Here is a 19,716-nt window from a genome sequence, read left to right on the forward strand (position 1 = left end):
TTTATACTTAGGAGAGCTTAGAATAGCAAAAAGAGCAAGAAACGGGCCAAAAATGGACAAATTATGCTTAAAACAGTATTTCACACGGCCTTGGCACCGCCACATGGATAAACCACACGCCCGTGTAAGGCATACGGACAGACCACATGCCCGTGTGTCATGGCTGCGTCGATATAAATCCAAGTCAGAATTGCACACGGTTTGAGTACTTGCACACGGGCATGGCACACGGCCGTGCCGCTAACGAGCCCAAGTCTAGTTCTATTCAAAAAAGGGCACTTTTGAGGGTTTTGAAGCATTCTAAAGCCTATATAAACACCCTAGAAGAGGATTAGGGGGGAACACACAGAGTTGGAGCCAGAAAATACTCGAGAATAGCCATCGGAATCACATCGGAGTCAGGATCTACATCAAGACTGAAGATCTCCATCCAATTTCCTTGAAGTTCTTTGGGTTTCTTTACGTTTTGTTGTTTTCCAAACTTTGAGATGTTTTCTATTAATATTATGAACTAAACTCCCTAAATGCCTAAGGGAGATGAAACCTAAGACGAATCTTATTACTCTTTGATTCATATGATAAACACTTGTTCTTATTCTTAATTGTGAGTTTTAATTCTTGTTTTAATATTCCAGGATATTAATTTAGGTTTTTGATGTGCTTATTCAGTGGAGGAAAAGTCCCTGTTTAAGAGTAGATTATTCATAATTAAGCGGAGTTGCATGCAATCCTAGAGATAAGATGACATAAATTTGCCGGATTAGAGTCAAATCTAATAAGGGAATCCATAGATCGAGTTAATGCGATAATAGGGGTTTTAATTAGAAAAAGATTTCGATTAATCAACCTAGAATCAGTTGTTTTTAGTCTCGAAAGGGATAATAACATAAATCAGGGATTTCTATGGAATAAGTCAAGTGAATAAATCGTCTAAGTCAAAGGTAATAAGTGAAATCTAGGTGGATTCTTTCTTGGGTATTGTCTTCTCAATCAGTTTTTTAAAAGTATTTTCCAACTTTCATCTCTGTCGTAATCTTAGTTAATTAGATAATTAATTTAGTTTATAACATTCTCTTAAATTTTGGCTAGATAATAAAAAGATAGTAATTACTAGTACTTTTAGTCCTCGTGGATACGATATTTCCGGTCTCACCAAAACTATACTACTGTTCGATATGTGCACTTGCCTTAAGTCAAATTTTTAGTTAGTTTCACGACGATCATTCATTGCTTGGCTCATCGACTCCAATTGGCATTAGTTGTTGCTTCTTGAGAGGTAATTCCTATTCATAATTTTTTTCTCTGATTTGAACTTCATTGTCAATATAATTAGTGCCTCTTTCAAACACCACGATCAATTACAAGCTGCCCAAGCAATGGAAATTGCAAATATGTTGGCAATTGATGAACTTGAAACTGGTAAAGGAATTAACCAAATTGGCACTGTGAAATGAGCTAGAGAAACCTGTTGGAGCTCTCATTTTAGTTTTGTTTGTAGCTTGATAAGGATTTTGATGCTACTTGTTCTATTCTAGAAAATATTATTGAAAGTGACTTTAATTTTTCTATTCGCAGGGATGCAGCTGCAACATATAAGAAGTTACATCTTTTGATTTTGTTTTTATCTTACATCTAGTGAAAGAGATAATAGGTATTACAAATACTCTTTGTCAACATCTACAACAAAAATCACAAGATATAGTAAATGTTATGTACTTAATCTCAAACACCAAAACTTTGATACAAAAGTTGAGAGAAGGTGGTGTCGAAACCATTTTTTATTTTGAAAAACGGAGGTCGACTTTAAAACGAAAATGGAGTCGCCACCAATCCTTTTTGTTTAGGTGTGATCGGGTCACCTTGTGATCAATCATTTTAATAAAGTATTTCGGTTTATTAAAATAACGTTTTTGGTCTACAAAAAACTAGAAAACGGATTCGAGAGTCAGTTACACGTGAGGAAAGATTAACACCCTCGCAACGCCCAAAATTGGTACCGTATTGATCAATTAACGTTCTAATGTTGAAAATTTGAAAAAGATTTTAAAATATAATTCCTTTAAAACGTTTGGATAACTTGAATTGGATATTGAGATTTTCTCGCTTAAAAGGAATAAAATATCATATCCAGCACGATAAGACAACATTTCAAACCCTCGATACAAGATCATCTTATAATTTCCAAAACTCATGCATTTGAAATTTCAAAAGGATATTTGGCTATCTGGTCAAACGGTAAGTCGAAACCCAGTACGATTGGGCACGATTTCTCGAATTTCCAAACACAAAATATTGCCTCATTTTAATTTAAGAAAACATGGATGAAATTTCAAAAGAATATTCAGTTATTCGGTTGAGCAAAAAATCGAAACTCAGCACGGTAGGGCACGATTTCTCGAATTTCCAAACACGAAATTTTTCTTTATTTTGAGAGTTTTTTAAAATGAGGATGATTATAAAAATGATCTATAAAATAATGTTAAAAAAAATTAGTATCTATTCAAGATAAAATAATATATAAAACTCTTTAAAAATAATATATAAACAATTCAAAATATATAATGTGTAAAAAAGAGTTTGAAATATATAATATATGAAAATATCAAAGTAAATAATGTATAAAAATTTGAAATGAGCGTTATATAAAAAGTTAAAATAGATAATAACAAAAAAAGTAAAAAAATAGATAAATAAATAGAATGTTAATAACAAGAGTGAAAAACATATATATAAAAAATAATAATGAAAATAATATTAGTATATAAATAGAAATAAAAATATAATAAATAGAAATATAATAATAGTAGAAATATAAATAGATAAATAAAATTAGATAAATAATAATAGTATTAGAATAACAAAATAAATATAAATAGAAACATAAAAATAATAGCAATAATATATGAAATTAGTTAATTTGATAATAAAATAGCGAAAATAAAAAAGGATTAAATCGAATTTTAAAGCAAAATTCTGGAGCAAATCAGAAATAAATAAAAGAAAATGGACCAATTTGAACGTGCAAATAACAAGGAGGGACCAAAAGGGAAATAATCCCCACCCTCCAAAACACACAGCTTCAAGGAAGACCAAAATGTAGTCAAAACAAATTTTAGGGCCAAAATCAAGAATAACGAAAACTTAATTGCAAAACAAATAAAAAAAAAAGAAAGGCTAAAAGCAATCGAACGAATTTAGAAAAAACAAAGAAATTGAAATGAAATGGACAAAATTCCTACGTAATTGAAAGAGAAAAGAAAATAATTCAATTCCAATGGAAATAAGAAAAGAGAGAATAATCCAATTCCAAATTGAAGTAGGAAGTTCCCTTTCAAAGAACAAAACACCTCTATTTATATACATGGAGTTTACTAAAAATAGCCTAAATAATTTAACAATAAAATAAAATAAAATAAAAATCATATCTTCCTATTTTTAGCTTTTTACCAAGTCAACAAATTTTGATAACTCCTTGGCTTTCTCCATCTTTTTGATTTTGCCATAATTTAATGATTGTCTTTCAATTTGGGGCTTTTTTAACTTGTTTTCGACCGATTGCATCATTTGGCTTCAGTTATTAATTTTTGGGGGCCTAGGCCAAAATTTGCCTATTAGAGATGGTTGGGACAATTTGTTGGAAGTTGTGAAAGTATTTTGTGAAAAGCACAATATTGAAGTTCTTGATATGGATTCTCCTTATGTGGTAAAACGTGGTCGTCACCAACATGTTGATTTCAATATGGAGCACCATTATCAGGTTGAAATATTCAATGCTGCTATAGAATCTCAAGTCTTGACCTAAATAGTAGATTTAATAAATGGGCAATTGATCTTCTTACCCTTAACTTCACTTTGGATCCTAATGATGCTTATAAATCATTAAATGTGGATGATATTTGTTGTATTGTGGAAAAATATTATCCTCTTGATTTCATTGAGCAAGAGAAAGTAATCTTGAAGTATCAGTTGCAGCATTATAAGCAAAATGTTCCAAATCATCTAAAATTGTCTATCCACAATCTCTGATCTTTGTCAAGAATTAGCCGAGACACGGATGTCAAAGGTATATTTTCTTGTTGATAGATTAATTCGTCTTTTGTTGACTCTTCCTGTTTCAACTGCAACTTCAAAAAAAGCATTTTTGGCAATGAAAATTGTCAAAACAAGGCTTCGCAACAAAATAGAATATGAGTTTCTTACAGATAATCTTGTTGTTTATATTGTGAGAGAGATTGCTGAAACTTTTGATTCAAACTCTATATTTAGTAGTTTTATTTCCTTGAAAGAACTTCGTGCATAATTTTAAGTAATGATATATTATTTCTTTTTAATTGTTAGAATATTGCTTCTTTTGAATCGATTTTTACATAGCATGTCTAATTTTAGCTTAGTCCCCCAATATTAACATCCTGGCTCTGTCACTGGCTATAAACGTGGTAAAATGACATGATGTCGTGTTTTTCCTATAGATTATATAACAATAGTCAAGTTTCAAATTTAGTTTCTATATTATGTGTAAATTTAAGATATAATCTTTATATTTTAACTTTTTGACATAATTTTTTGTTATGTGAATATTTAAAAAAAATCAAAATGCCACTTTAACAAATTTAATGATATTAATAATTAGAGTTAGATTTATAAATTTGAAAATAAAAAAAAAATTGAATTCTCAAAAAGTAAAAATATACATAAAATATTATGAGAAAAAAAATGATGGTATAAGTAAACAGGTGTCAGAACTTAAATTAGCTACTTGAGAGGTAGACACAAAAATTGATAACACAAAGAAAAGAGAAGGGTAATGATTAAATGAAACCGCAAAATATCACAAAACCAATGGGCACCCCCAGGATTCTTAATGCTTTCCCCTGCCCTTCATACCTAAACCATTATTGCTATTATTGCAATTGTAGCTGATTTTTTTAGGTATACAAGTTTTCACTGTATGTATGAGTGGTGGCTGGAAAGGATTTTTACATAATAAAAAAATATTAAAATTATAGTTTATCTTTTAAATATTAATAAAATTATAAAATTTTGACTTTAAAAATATTTTTTAAATTGTTATATATCTATATTATTATTTAAGTTTTTAACTGATGTTATATTTAATTGAGTCACTAATTTAATTAGAGAAATTACAGACATACCCTTTTTTATTTGAAGGTAATTTAATGAGGGTAATTTAAAATATATTTAAAATTCATGGTTTTAGACCAATAAGAATTTTAATATTATATTATTACTTTTACTTTTTCATCATGGGAGTGGGTGAAGTTTCCCCAAGTCATTGATTAATAGTAATAAAGAAATTTAATTATTTAATTCAATAATTAAATTTCTTTTAATAAATCTAACATATTAATACAAAATTTTCAGACCTCCAATCTTCCAATTTGATCGTGATATGATATCACCCTCGAAGCTTTGATAACGGACCTACTACCTACCATTGATCTCCCAGTCATTCGCCACGTGTAATCGATCAATAGCCCCTAAAGCGCTTTCATATAATCATTAAAGTAGGGTATAAAAACTTGGGTCAAAGTTTGAAACGCTGCCGTCCCCTTTCAAAATTTATTGTTTTATAAGAAGATTTTTATAAAAACTAAAATCCAAAGAAAGGCTGACACAAGAACTAATATAATAAATAAATAAATAAAAGTTTTGGACATTAGTCTCATTCTTCTGCTCTTATCCATTGACATTTAAAACGATTTCTTGTAATTCTGCTTGTATTATGTGTTAGATTAGAATTAGATCTATCATCTATGCAATTACCACTTGCTCATCTCCTTTCAATCCTTTATCTTTCTGGGTTTGTGCTCTTTCTCCTTATTCTATTTTTCTCTTCTCTTCTCTCTCTGTTTATCATCGGGTATGTTTAATTTGTTGAATTATGTTTAGATTAGTTGACCTTGTTGCATACACCGTTTCATTGCCTTTTCTGTCTACACTTCTCTGAATATCTCGTTGTTCAATGACTCAGTTTCTATACATCGAGTTTATTAGTGAATACGATTTAGATTGTAATTTTTTATGTGGCCTGAATTCAACTGCTTTCTTTTGTTTACCTGATTTGATGATCTAATGAAGGTCATATCTTGAGGAAGTATCTGAACTTTACTTGAAATGAATGACAGTGGGTGAAATTAGGTTTTCAAGTCAAATTAGGTTTTCAAGTCTTATTAAGTACTACGCCTCAAATAAACCCTTTCATCACAAGTTTGTATTGGCTGCATTTGCAAATGTATGGTTCTTGTGTTTTATAAGTTGTTGTATTGACTTATTTATAAATCTGCCACTTCCATTTTCTATTTTTGGCTTGAGAAGCATGGTGTATGGTGAAGTCATAAAGTACATTTGAAATAAAATGCTCTTTTAAATTTTGATTTAAGGCAATGAACTTAAGGTTTGCTAAGCATGCATGATGGTTGAACTTTTTTGTACTTCATACAGGGGTAAGGACATGTATTATCTGATTGTATTTCTTAAGTAATCATTGTTGGAACCTACGATTTCCAATATGGTTACTGCTTGGTTTTGACTGCTGTGGCAACTTATAAAATTTGTCTTAACCATGTCTGGTTGGCTGGTAGTTTTACTGATTTAGTGAAGAATGAGGATTTGAAGTTTATCTTACTTAATTAGCTAGAGTAATAATCTCATTTGCAACAAATTATTTTTGGCAGCTACATGTGTCGACAAGGAGTGTAATGGCAGCAGCTGAAGCAAGGGCTGTCTGGCAAAGAACAGCGAATCGTTGCTTTGTCCAAGAAGATGCCAAAAGAGCTCCCAAGTTAGCTTGCTGCCAATCATCATCTCATTGTAAACAGGCTGATTCTAGCCCCACTGGTGTAGCAGATGCTCGTGATCACCCTGCGGTTGATCTCAATGCTCTCAACAGGAACCCTTCCTATTCCAATCTACCGCTTGATATGAGGTGGTGGCTTCAGTTGCAGCCTAGCTATGGACCCCAAAAGGGTTTAACAAATGAGCAGTTATATGCCTTGGAGGATGAAGTGGAAAGTTTGAAAGCTGAAATAAAGTCTCCCTCCAATGTAAGTAGAGTTCACCCGCATGATGCACAAGATGCTTCTGGTGTTGACAGAAAAAAGAACAATGGAGGTTCTCTTGATTCAACTGAGACGGTGCGAAACTATGAACTTTTGGAGATGGAATCTGTTGAATGCCATGTTTCCAAAAAAATCAATGACTGCTGTTACGATCCAGAGTCTCCTTGGGCTGGGGATGGGAAGGCTGAGCCATGGTGGCGCACAACAGATAAAGATGAGCTTGCCTCTTTGGTTGCACAGAAGTCGTTGGATTTCATTGAGAATTGTGATCTTCCCCCACCTCAGAAGATGCATGTAAGAAGGTACTCGTGTGCATCTTCCGGTTCTTATGGCGGTAATGAAGTGTCTTCTTTGGGTCGGAAGTCTGAAGCAGGCCCTATGCTTGGTCCAATCCTAAATGCGCAGGGCTCTCCTGATTCTGTAAGAACTCTTGGAAGAAAGATGCAGTGTGCTTCCAACACACCATTCAGGTATTTTTTTAATAATAGTTTCAAGTAGTGGTGTTATTGATTTCATTGATTAATGCTTTGAATGAATAGGTTAAACGAGTGTCTAAAATAGGAACGGCTAGCCAAAATGGCTTCTTAGATGTGCATTGTTCTGCATCTCTAGCCAACCAATAATTAAAGAAAAACCATTGATTTTATCTCTGTTGTTCAACTGTATTTGATAGAACAATCCAAAAGGATATTATAGCGGAAGTTACGGAGTCTGATCCTACCACAGCTCAGCTGTTAGATGCACTTCGTCGCTCACAAATCCGTGCTAGGGAAGCTGAGAAAGCAGCAAAACGAGCCTATAAAGAGAAGGAGCATGTCATCAAGCTTTTCTTCAAACAAGCCTCACAACTCTTTGCCTACAAACAGTGGTTCCAAATATTGCAGCTAGAAGCCCTTTTTGTCCATACCAAGGATAATGGGCAGCCAGTCTCCCCTCTATTTCCTGTAGTTCTTCCACCTACGTCCTACAACAGTAGGAAACTGCGAAAGAGCTGGCAAAAGACTGGAAAAGGTAATCGAGGGAAGCGTGGCTTGCCTAGACCAGACTTGACCAAGTATGTCGTTGCTTTTGCATTGGGGCTGAGTCTTGTTGGTGCTGGTTTGCTATTGGGATGGACTGTGGGGTGGATGTTTCCTTTCTAGAGAATCAGAGAGATCAATTAATCCCCTTGCTTTGGTTTGCAACAAAGAATGGCCAGATAATTTGACTAAATTTGTTTTCCATATATGAACAATTTCCCCCGTTAATTTTACACGTATTAAGCCCTGTATAATGTATGTATCTAGTTATTCACCTTTCTGTATCTATTGTTTGTTTTTAGGTCTTTATTTCTTAGTAGCGTACTTTGGATGCATAATTGATGTGTTGGGCTGCTGTACATATATTGGGTGAAAGAGTCAGGAGGCAAAGTATCTCGATATATATCTCTTTGATAAATCCATCAATGAAAAGCGAAGCTTGTTCAGTGTCTATAAATTGAACTGTCTCTGGATTCTAAGTCCATCCTCTATCTTAATAACTTAAGCAAGGTCACACAGATTTTGAATCTGTATCTTGCTTTTTGATTCACGAATGCATGAATAACCAAATGCTTAAGCCTGCCTAGAATAAAAGTTCATTGTTTGATTGCTTTGTTTCCTTCATGCCTCTTGTTTCTTCAATCTGTTATCAGTGTGCTGGTGGTGTTGAAGACATTGTTACAATGAACCCGGAAAATTTTCCAGTGTCCAATTTTTATTGTTGGTTATTATGGAACTTGGGTGTGCTTGGATGGGTGGGTGATTATTTTTCATTTAAAAATTAATTTTTCTAAATTAAAATTGAAAAGATAAGAGGAGAAAATGAGAGATGTGTGTATTTTATTTTAAAATTATGCACACATATGATAGAAAATTATGCACACCAAGCAATGGAAATCTTTTTATATTTCCTACAAAGCACATTTATGGGGAAAAAAATTATATTTTCCATTTTTCTATTTCTTCAATTTTCATCTTTCTAATTTTTTCTTCCACTTTAGCTAGTGAAGTCTACTTTATTGGGTGGAAAAGTGAAGGTATGGAAGGAAAATGGATAAGTGAAAAGAAGATAAATTTTGAATGTGTTTAATAGAGAATAAAAATAAGGGGAAAGAAAATATAAAAAATTATCATTTTCCATCTCATGCATAAATATTAATCATTTTAAATTAGATTGATGAGATGAGAGGAAATAAAAGATAGGTGTATGTTAGTTCAAAATTATATATTTTTAAAATTTTTTGCTTTTGTTTTTTCTTTCTAGTTTACCAAGCATTAGGTGAAAACAAATTATAAAATATATATATATATATTTTTTTCCATTTTTTTTTCACTATTGTATTTTACATCTTTCCAAAAAAAAAAAACCCCTACCAAACAAAGGCTGAAGGAGGAGCATGGTGAAAAGCAATATGAAAACCTGTTGTATGTTACAGGCAATAATTGGGCTTCTTCACCAAAACCCTGCTAATGGTGATCCCGATGGGTGAAAGTTGAATGAATCAGGCTACAAATCCAGTGGGCTCTGGTTTCTTAATCAGTAGGTGAACTCAACGCAGCTCACCCACCCTATCCCTCACTCAAAAAATCCTTTGAGCGTATGATGCTGTTTGAGTGGGTCTTTTGTTGTCGGTTAGCCTCCAACATATAAAGAAAAGTAAGGCGATGAGTAGAACAACTTACTGTGAGAATAGTAGTAATTTAGCAAATGCCAAAATGGTGAAAGAGTGTTGCATTCCCGTGGGCCAATGGATAGAGTTGAGCCATAATTACATTTATTACTGCTATATATCCAGTCCAACAACTTACATGCACAAGATTGGGATTGCAGATAAAAAAGGAAAAACCTTAGCTGAATACAGCCCCACAACCACAACTAGAGAAGAAACGATATAGTAAGGGGCATTAGCTATATTTTACTTTTGATTAGTCATTTTCATTCACACCAAAATATCAACCGGCTGAACTGGAGTGTAGTTGATCAACTAAAGATAAAAAAGGGTCAGCCCATAAATCCATCCTTCTTCTCCTTTTTATTCCATGGAACCGCTAGCTTTAAACCTTGGTAGATCGTTGCCTGTCGTGTCCAAACACCAAAATCAAACAACTTTCTAGCAATGGTATTGATTTGATTGCCGACAAAGCTAATTGAAGTGGCACATTACATAATTGTGAAGTCAGTCAATAGCAAAAAGCTCAATTAGATTCTACTTCAAGAAACTTGCCACCATTCCCGTAAACCTAATTATGTCAAGTAATCTCCACTTACCATCACCATGGAGCATTTTTCTTTCCCTGGTTAGACAAGATTTTCCAAATTTAAGCTTTAATTAAACATCCAAGAGCAACCTCTAATTATCTGCTTCATAAAATTTAAGCAAATTATCTTGACAAGTAAGAAGGATTTGGACTAGAGGAAGCAAGTGGTGAGTCATTCAGTATTTGTGATGAAAACCATGAAAGTAGCATAACAGCACCCCACAAAGACTATAAATTTGTAAAGAAACTGAGAGATGGAACTTACCCAGAAGTGTGACTTGGAATTAAAGAGGTTATGAAAGCTGCCAACCCTTTTAATTCTGGTGATCTTGACACTGCTACTATTGCTTTCTTCTTCTTCTTCTCTGCCGCATTCACTGTCTTTATCACCAGAAGATGGGAAGACGTAACTTTTCCCAGCCCCACCGCCTTCTCTTTTAGCCTTGAATGTCTTTCTCTTCCAAGAACCAAGAAACCCTTTGTCTTTGTAGGTCCCTCTCTTACTAAGAACCATGGTACCTAGCTGCACCCTCTCAGGACTAACACTGCCGACACGAAAAGAGCCGTAGCACTCACTTCCCATTCTGAATGAAGAAGAAGACTGAAGTCTAGCAGGTTCCAAGACAGTGGTGCTCTTGGCATCCTGTAGCAACCTGGGAGGCAGTTCCAGGCACTTTTGAGCCAAGTGATTGGGATTAGAGAAAAGGGTGAGTGTGGTACATGGTTTAGGCTTTCCAGGTTCGTCTTCCCAGCGAAACGGAACCGAGGCTGAGACGTGTAATGGAGGGGTTGACGTCCCTGATCTTTCTGGTGACTGCATGTGCGCTTGTGGAGCTGAAAACAGCGGTAACTTTGGTGTGTAGCTTGACTCTTGCTCTGCCTCAGTTCCCATGATTTTCTTTCTATACTCTCTATGCGTAAGGATAGGGGAGGGTTTTATTTTTTAGTTCCTTTTTGTTTTGTACCCTACAAAAAGAGGAGACAAAGAAGAGAGCAAGGAAGGTCCCCGTAAGAAAAAGAGGCCAGCCTTTTAAGTCCAATGTTGTCGCTATTTTCAACCCCCTCAGCAAAGATTAATCAAGGATCATTCTTATATACTTTCGCTATGATCTTCTCATGCTAGCCATATGTTAAAAAGACTTCAAATACCAGGTTTCGAAATAAGAATGGGTTCCAACTATATAGAGTACTCTACTTCCATTGTATAATAGGAATGAAATGTGTGATTGCTATTCATCTAACCAAAAAGCTTGTACCAATTCCAGGAATTGATAGGTTGAAAGTAAAAACTACTGTAATTAATGGAATGGATTGACCTTAATCATAAAGCAATAAAGTAGCTAAGCTTGACTCCATATCCGTATAGAAAGACAAGGTTAAACAGTGAAAGCACTTAAAAGCAAGAATCTCCAGTGCACCTTTTCCTGGTGACGTCAGCTTTATTCAACTATTCATGGTTTGCAAAGGGAAAAAAGTGAGAAAGATAGTTTGAGCGGTGTGAAGGGTGGGTGGAAGGAGCTGCACAGGATTGTGGCAGGAGGCTCATAGGATGCCAATTTGACTGACAGGGTCCAAAGGTAGAATCATCCTATACTGTTTCAGACGTGGGCTTGTTTTGGACTTTACTCGGTCAAGAAAATGCCCTTTCAAACAGTCACCCTCATTGCCACCAATATCACTTCCCAATCCCATTTATCTCACATGCGCATTAATTCATCTCCCCGTCAATTACTCTTTTTTCCCTTATCTTAAACATCTAACACTATCATGAATTAATAAGATTTTAATTTAGTTAAAAAATAAAATCTTTTACTTTATAAAATATAATGATTAATTTTCTTGGATATTCTCAAAAGAAATAAATAATTTATTATAAAATCTATTTCATTCTTATGAAGGGGATCAAATTCTCGATCACATAATTAAGAGATTAAGTGAGCAACCATCGCATTATTTTTCATATTTCATTTCACTTTATTCAATTACCAAATAGAATAAGAAAGTTTTGGTTTTTTTCCCAAAAAATAGTCGGCAGTTTTACACTTGGTGTTAATACAGAGCAGCAAGTAATAAGCAAAAGGTGCATTCCTATTTAAAGCTATTGCTAGAATAAAACCAAAGCCATAACAAGATTAGCTTATTATTATATTAGCCGACGCCCCACGATTGGCTAACCCACTGCTCTGCCCCATACTTTAAAAGAACAAAAAAAATCCCCTTCAGGAATCAGGACCAGTACCATATCCATAGCAACTGAATTGAGAGGACAAATAATGTGGATGAAGCTGTTCAATAGGGACCAGCAGCATAGCATAACCAGCTTTTTTAAAAGGACATTCATGGCCACCCTCCCAGCACAAGGCTGGAGGAGGCAGAGACATCGAGATTGGATCACGGGATAACACAATCGAGACAATTTCTGGGTCGCTTCTCCTTAGGGGGGCCAGACCACGGTGAAAGCTATAGCTCACTCAGAATTTGCCCACCCAACCAGCAATGAACTAAGTTCAAATTAAATGCAAAACATTTATACATATGTTTTTTACAGTCTGATTGATTATTCGCTGAACCACTCACTAAAGCAAAGCTATTCACATGGACAATCCTTCCTTTTTCTAAATCTACAAGTGTTTCTAGTTCCTATTCTTTTACCATGCATCAACTGTGTACTTTTTCTTCAATGCTGCATTTCATTCACTGTTCTAATCAGAGTTTAATCTACCAAGGAAAACCAAAATAAAACAATATATATGAGTAATGTAAATAAGAAGGGTCTTCAAACTTTATTATTTCATGTTTCAGATTTATGCTCTGAATCAATGGTTACAGCAGTCCCTTCACCATCCAAAGACGACACTGCAAATTTGCATCTTGGACTAATCTTATTCACCTCTTCGCTTGAATATATGAAGATCTTTCTCACCATCTTGCAAAAATCCCTACAAAACAAAACAATTTTATAAAAAACAGCTGCAAAAAGAACGAAATAAAAGCAGATGAGCTTCTTCGAAGTTACTTACATCCATGGATCATCGCCAACAAGCATCATATCACCCTCATCATCAGTGAAAACAACGGACCATTTACCACTGGGGCGAAGCTCTCCCTTGATATCAAACATTTTCTCCACTTCATTAATGAGATCATCATATCCTTTCAACACAGTTAAGTCAACAGCACGACCAACCGCAATCCCTTGCATTTGTACCTTTGGAATACACAGGTACTGTTTCAATCAGGAACTTCAATAATGAAAAAAGCAATGCAAGTATAAACAAGTAGATACCGCTATGTTTACCTTAGTACGACTTCTGGTTGAAGTAGTGGATGCACCCTGCTTAGCCTGCATCTCCTTGGACGAGGCCTCTGCTGCAACATGCTTCTGTTTAGCTGTTTCTGGATTCTGATCAATATGAGACGCAGCTGCAAGATACCCCCAAACACCATTGTGATCAACCGTTGTGTTCGTTTGTTCCTTGTCAGTGGGGATAACTGCACTAATGGTGTCTGTCAAATTAAACCCAAACAACCGGCAACCTGTGGAAATCTCAGATTTTTTCCCTTTCTCAACTTGGTCATGCATCAGGCCCTTACTTGGCCTCGATAGAGAAGGCAAGGCATAACCAGTGAGAGTGGTTTGTGGTTTTTCAGTTCTGTTTTTGTCACTCACTGAATTAGGAAAAAGGTTTAAAGAGACATTCACAAGAGGAGAATGTGGCCAGGCGTTCGAATTATAACCTCGACTGTAATCAGCTTCTTTCTGCCTCATACCCCAGATAACTTGGCTTTCACTGCTTTGGATTTCAGGTGTGCTTCCTACTTGAGTTAGTTCATGAGATTGGGTTGAACCACGACCCCAGAAGGTTGAACCAGCTGAATTTGTAGTAATTTCTACAATTTCAACAAATCAATCAAAGTTAACAAAGTGAGCAACCAAGACTCTATTCCAAATACTTGAAAGAATAATTTTCCCACACCAGAAACTGGAATATCAACAGGTCGTGGCCTTTTGTTCTTTACAGATGGTTGTACAAGATTTACGGAAGCAGAAGGCGCAAATGGCTCTATTTCCCATGGTGAAACTCTCTCTGGCCTTTGTATTGTTGCAGGTTCATCCCATTGAATCTAAAACAAGATATAGTGGGGTAGAATTACTATCAAAACAAGAATCAGGTTAGCATTTCGTACCAATAATTCATAACTATATTCAACCTTCAAGGTCCGCCATTTAGATTCCGACCAATGTGGGGAAAAATCTCCTACCCCAACTATGGTACCCGTGAACCTGGATAAAAGAACGGATAAACAACCTGGATAAAATTTTAGAGGAAAAAAAAAAATCACAAGTACAAAGGATAAACAACATTAGGGAACAAAGTACAGAGACAAACCTACCTTCTATCAGGAGTGTCTTCCCCCTCAAATCTCATCTTAAAACGCATACCAACCGAGAATCCATTTTTAATGGCCTCCAAATACTTATTAACACCTATTATGAATTGACTCGTCCTGAACAAGAGCAAGGGAAAGAAACTCAGTCTCAAGGTAATCAGAATAACGAAATAATACTGCCAACCATGTGTACATCTAGAGAGAACATTATACCTTGGCTTGTAGTACACAACAAAGAGGGTCTGCGTTGTAACAGCATGAGCAGCAGTAGCAAGCACTCCTAAATGCATGCTCTGGCTGGAAATCACAGATGATGGCATGGTGGTCTGTTGGCGAGCAAGCCGTCGAGCCCCAACTCTAAGTTCTCCATTATCACCTCTAATAAAACAAGCCAGTCCAATTACAACTAAAGAGACTGCAAAAATGCCACAGACGTGAACATGCAAACACAAACTCAAGCACCAAGAAAGTTCCAAAAGCCCCAAGTACCTGAGAAACACAAATGCATCTCCCGCAACCAATCTCTTGGAAGTGACAAAGGTGCTCCACCCTGTTGTAAGCAAATGTCTCCGTGGTTGTCCTGATTATTTGGATTACGAATTAAAAACAGGTCCAAGAAAGCTGCCAAACCGTGACGTGTTAAGAAAGCAAATCCGAAAAGACAAAACCATTACCTCTAAATATATGCTTGAACCGCCATTCATATCCATGAAGATCTTTAGCAGCCAACTCCTGAGTAGGGGTTGCCTGATTCATATCCTGTTCAAAACACACACACAAAATTTAATTCAACACCATAATCTGAAAGTCTAACAAGGGTTTTTAACAGAATAAATCGAACTTATTACCAAAGGAGGTAGGCACTCAGTAGCATGCTTTCGAAGAACGGAGAACCCTCCATGAGTGCTCGTATCCGATGCTGTTAAAATCTTACAAAACGATTGAACTGTCCTCTTTGGAGCCTCAGCTGGGCAAGGATCAGGACTTGTAGGTTCACTTTGCTGTAATAATAAACATATGCGTATAACTAAATAATTCAATTGTATGTTTTTAGTTCACATTTCCTCTGGAAATTCGTCAACCAAAGAGTATGAAGAAGGGAATACTAAAAAGAAAAGAATGGAGGGGGGTAGCGTTTACTTACGTCTGGTTCAGGCTGCAAAGTGATCTGAGCATAAACGTCATCAGTCTCTTGTTCTGCCTATTTCAGGAAAAAAAAAAGTAATAATAAGATGATATATTCAAGCTATAAAGTGAAGCAAATGGTAGGGAAAGATAATGAGAGATAGAATACCAGTAACTGGACATGAATAACACGACATAGGATCTTAGAAGAAAGATTAAACAGTGGGGCTTGATTATTAAGTTCCTGATTAGTGGATGCTTCTAACTGCACAAAACAAAGCCAAGAAAAGAGAAAACAAATGGCGGTTTCAAAATTTTAATCTAAACATAAGGAAGAATCCAAAGATCGTTAAAAAGACAAATTACTAGTTCCATGTGACCCTGAGGGAAGTAAAACACTCTCTCGTGATTCCGAGGAATCTCCACCAACGGGCCTGCGCATAACTTCCATAGCTCTGCGTATAGATCATCATCACTCGAACCTATCCAACCAAAATCAAATTCAATTAAAACAAACATAGATGTTATAGAGGAACAGAAAAGGAAAAAGAAAATTCAAAAAAAAAATGTCACTCCAATTGGCTACTGAGAAAACGCAAGAAAAATGCATAGAAAGTAGAAACAACCAAAACCACCCATCGAGGATTTTTTTTTTCATGATTTGAAAAGCTTTCAGCTCCACCCAGCAAAGCTGAGTTTATTTCTCTCGCAAAAAACACCCAATGTCCGTACATTAACCATGGAGCAACCTAAATAAAACCCTTTTTTTTTTCCCTTGTAGTTTCTCAGCAGCCAAACAGAGCCATTTTTCTATGAACTTTATTAACACTCACCTGACTCCGAGTGAGCAATAGAAGAACCCCTTGGATTAACTTGTACATTAGCCATCAAAACTACGACGTACCGACGATATACAGAAAGCAAATCACTAAAGAAGAAACACTATAGCTAAAAGGAAAAAGCAGAGCCTACCCCATTAAATGAAAGCAGAGAATAAGATATCAGCAGGAAGAGTCGAGGAAATAAAGGGGAAAAAATAGAACAATGAAAACAAAAGAAAGCAAAAAAGAGTAATTAAAGACGACGGTTATACATGAACTTATTGTTGGTAGTTTCTGTGTAACGACTAGGAAGATTAAAATCTTTTCTTTTTCCCCTCTCTTAATAAACTTTGGCCTGCTCTGTTTTTGTTACAAAACCGCCTTCTACTTTTGTCTGGTCTCCAAATACCGCTTAACCTTTGTTGGCGAAGCAGCTGTAATGTAAGAGTGAAGCTGATGTTTTATTTTGCAGCCCCCTTCTTTCGCTCTCCAACAAACACCTCACAATATAACTTGAATCGCCGTTACCAAATCCCGAAAACCGCTCACTCTGTTTTGTTTCTCTGTCTCTCAGATTTCTATCCTAAGAGTTTTCTATTACACTTTGTTTTTAGTTTAGTGTCCCTCCACCCCACCCCCCACCCCTCGCATCATGTGATTTTCTCTGCACTTGTATTTCACCACTCACGACTTGGCCACGTTTATCACTAAAATTGAAGTCAATAATTACAGTTTTACTAATATCATTTGAAACTGTATCCACATACACAATCTTCTTTCTGTTTGTCGTTTTATGTTGAATGCCATAACCATCTACCATTTAATTTTCACTGCCCATTCCTACGAAACGAGTCCTAATGTATACAGTATGCTTTTAATTATCATCTTTAATTTGTAAAAGATACGACTTCCAGTACCATTATTAATGAATGGTTTTCATGTGATGGTTCTAAAATTTTTACAAATATATATATGATATATTATTTTAAAACTAAAATTATTTGTTAATAGAGCGAGCATAAACTGCATTTAAACTTGAGAAACGACAATACTCTGTTTAAATTTATTTAAACTACTTCCCATTAAAACATTTGGGGGGGCGGTAATTGAAGAGTGAAGTAGCCTGTTTTCATGCAAACACAGGTAGCATGTTGGTAAACATGTTTTATGTGCAGTTGACACTGTTGTGTAATGCTCCTAACCAATCCCCAATATCAGTTACTGCAGAATTGTCACTCTCAAGCCTATAACCTGCATCTCATGTGATGCAAAAACTGCTTGGGCAACACAACAACGCTTGAGGTTTAAGAAAAGTAAAATTACATTACCCAAATATAAAATTGTGGAGCCAAATGTTTCGTCTCTATTTTCTTTTTTTAATATAAAAATGTAACCTAAATTGTTAACACCCTTAATTTCTCTATTAAATAATGAAAAAAATAAATTTATCTGAAATTTAATATTACATTTATAATTTAAATATGTATACTAATGAGATTATATTCTATACTACGACATATTAATAATTAATTGAAAATATAAATTTATTAAATGATTAGTATGTAATATTATAAATCGTTATATAACATTTGACTGACCAAACAATTTTGTATCCTAACCAATGATGGAAATTGCATTGCTAATACAAATTATTATGTTTTTAAATTGGATTAGTGACCGAATCGGTCATGTCACCAATTGGTTGGTTTAATCCGTTCGATTAAAAAATATTAAAAATAAAAATTTTTAAAAAATTCAATTTAACCGTTTTTTAGTTGATTCATATTGATTTTCAATCTAATCAATTTAAGGCCACTTTTCGAATTGATTTCTCATTTAACTCTCAATCCGATCGAAAGGTTGGATAATTTTTTTTAAAATTTATCATAAAATATAACCAAAGTTAGTTACAGTTAATAAAATTAGGATTAACGATTCTTGCTTGTATCAATGCATTTAAGCAATGATTGCACATCACATCACTGATTGCCCCGTTTACTTGACGCCCCGCCACCTCGGGGATGCGATACAAAGAAAATGGAGTTAGAAGTGAAGCTCCATTCTCCATTTCTAATTGCTTTGGGGTAGGCGTATCGCGGTCTCTATCTTTTCCTGGATCATGGCAGGCAACCGTGTTGGCTGGTGTAAACCCGGCAGAGAATTTTCGGCTGTCTATTTTGTTAATTTGGTAATCTTCAAATCAAATAAAATTAAGAAGGCATTTATGTTTTTTACATTAGACATTGTAGATGTCTGTAATTACAGATGTTGCCACTGTTGTGTAGGGACCCACTGAAAGGCATGGTAAGCGTGTGTGGTTTTTAAATAGTTTGTCAGATCTGTTCCATTCATTCCCCCATTGTCCTTTAGGTTGAGTGTAGCACAAGCGCTATTGTTTCTTTTTTCCCTTCTCTTTTTCTTTTTGACATCACCTTTTAAGACTTGATGCACTTGCCCAATAGCACTAAATGTTGTCTTCGCTTATTACTGAGTAGTAGTTTTGTAGCTGTTCACGTTACTCCATGTATAATACATTTACGTACGGTATTGAAATATACTTTCACAAAATAATGATTAATGTTCACTACTTCAAATGTAATCTAAATGTAAGTTTTACTAATCACATTACTGTTAACATCTCTTTCTTATGAGATTTTGTTTGGATTCTCGTTTCAGTGTGTTTTTCATGTTTTTGCGTATAATCTCATTGGAGAATCACGGCGAAAGCTTCTCACCGCACCACATCTATCATTCTTCAGGGGAGCTTTAAAGTCCAGCCAAAATTTTGGCGCTGCGTTTTGCAGCTTAAACACCGTTTTGTCCATTTATGGTTTTGGACTTTTTATGGTTTTAACTTTTCTAATTTTATTTCATTGATTTTCAAAAAAGTTAATGTGAGATGTGATATTTAAATATATAGATATAAAATAAAATATATAACTATAAATAAAGTGATATTAATTGAATAATTGTAATTAAATACATTATTGATTTCTTATAAAATAATATGATAAAACTTTT

At 34.8% G+C, this 19,716-nt stretch overlaps 3 protein-coding genes across 12 annotated transcripts; 1 reads left to right on the forward strand and 2 right to left on the reverse strand.

The window, feature by feature from the left end:
* Positions 1 to 5,620: 5,620 nt before the first annotated feature.
* On the forward strand, positions 5,621 to 8,407 carry LOC107952964 (uncharacterized). Of its 2 annotated transcripts, none has more exons than XM_016888174.2 (3): positions 5,621 to 5,821; positions 6,696 to 7,549; positions 7,753 to 8,407. In XM_016888174.2, exons 2-3 carry the CDS (start codon positions 6,720 to 6,722, stop codon positions 8,219 to 8,221), a joined length of 1,299 nt encoding a protein of 432 aa, XP_016743663.1. In that variant the 5' UTR covers positions 5,621 to 5,821; positions 6,696 to 6,719; the 3' UTR covers positions 8,222 to 8,407. The 2 variants fall into 2 exon arrangements, with proteins under 2 accessions (XP_016743663.1, XP_016743664.1); XM_016888175.2 differs by having other exon boundaries at positions 5,646 to 5,881.
* Positions 8,408 to 9,856: 1,449 nt separating this feature from the next.
* Positions 9,857 to 17,373, reverse strand: LOC107952962 (auxin response factor 11). 9 transcript variants are annotated; one of them, XM_041117925.1, is made up of 16 exons: positions 16,968 to 17,373; positions 16,708 to 16,842; positions 16,241 to 16,356; positions 16,044 to 16,139; positions 15,894 to 15,950; positions 15,598 to 15,750; positions 15,424 to 15,508; positions 15,239 to 15,329; positions 14,963 to 15,127; positions 14,753 to 14,866; positions 14,570 to 14,642; positions 14,335 to 14,482; positions 13,656 to 14,248; positions 13,378 to 13,565; positions 10,623 to 13,296; positions 9,857 to 10,175 (listed from the first exon to the last, which is right to left on the reverse strand). In XM_041117925.1, the coding sequence occupies exons 2-15, from the start codon at positions 16,760 to 16,762 to the stop codon at positions 13,149 to 13,151; spliced, it is 2,082 nt and encodes a 693-aa protein (XP_040973859.1). In that variant the 5' UTR covers positions 16,763 to 16,842; positions 16,968 to 17,373; the 3' UTR covers positions 9,857 to 10,175; positions 10,623 to 13,148. The 9 variants fall into 9 exon arrangements, with proteins under 9 accessions (XP_040973859.1, XP_040973860.1, XP_040973866.1 ...); XM_041117926.1 differs by having other exon boundaries at positions 16,708 to 16,767; positions 16,968 to 17,369; XM_041117932.1 differs by having other exon boundaries at positions 13,656 to 13,849; positions 14,096 to 14,248; positions 16,708 to 17,369.
* Positions 10,481 to 11,249, reverse strand: LOC107952963 (uncharacterized protein At4g00950). Its single transcript, XM_041074138.1, has 2 exons — positions 10,668 to 11,249; positions 10,481 to 10,585 (listed from the first exon to the last, which is right to left on the reverse strand). Exons 1-2 carry the CDS (start codon positions 11,247 to 11,249, stop codon positions 10,481 to 10,483), a joined length of 687 nt encoding a protein of 228 aa, XP_040930072.1.
* Positions 17,374 to 19,716: the final 2,343 nt, after the last annotated feature.

This window comes from Gossypium hirsutum, chromosome A07 (genome assembly GCF_007990345.1).
Source record: "Gossypium hirsutum isolate 1008001.06 chromosome A07, Gossypium_hirsutum_v2.1, whole genome shotgun sequence".
Classification (NCBI taxonomy): domain Eukaryota; kingdom Viridiplantae; phylum Streptophyta; class Magnoliopsida; order Malvales; family Malvaceae; genus Gossypium; species Gossypium hirsutum.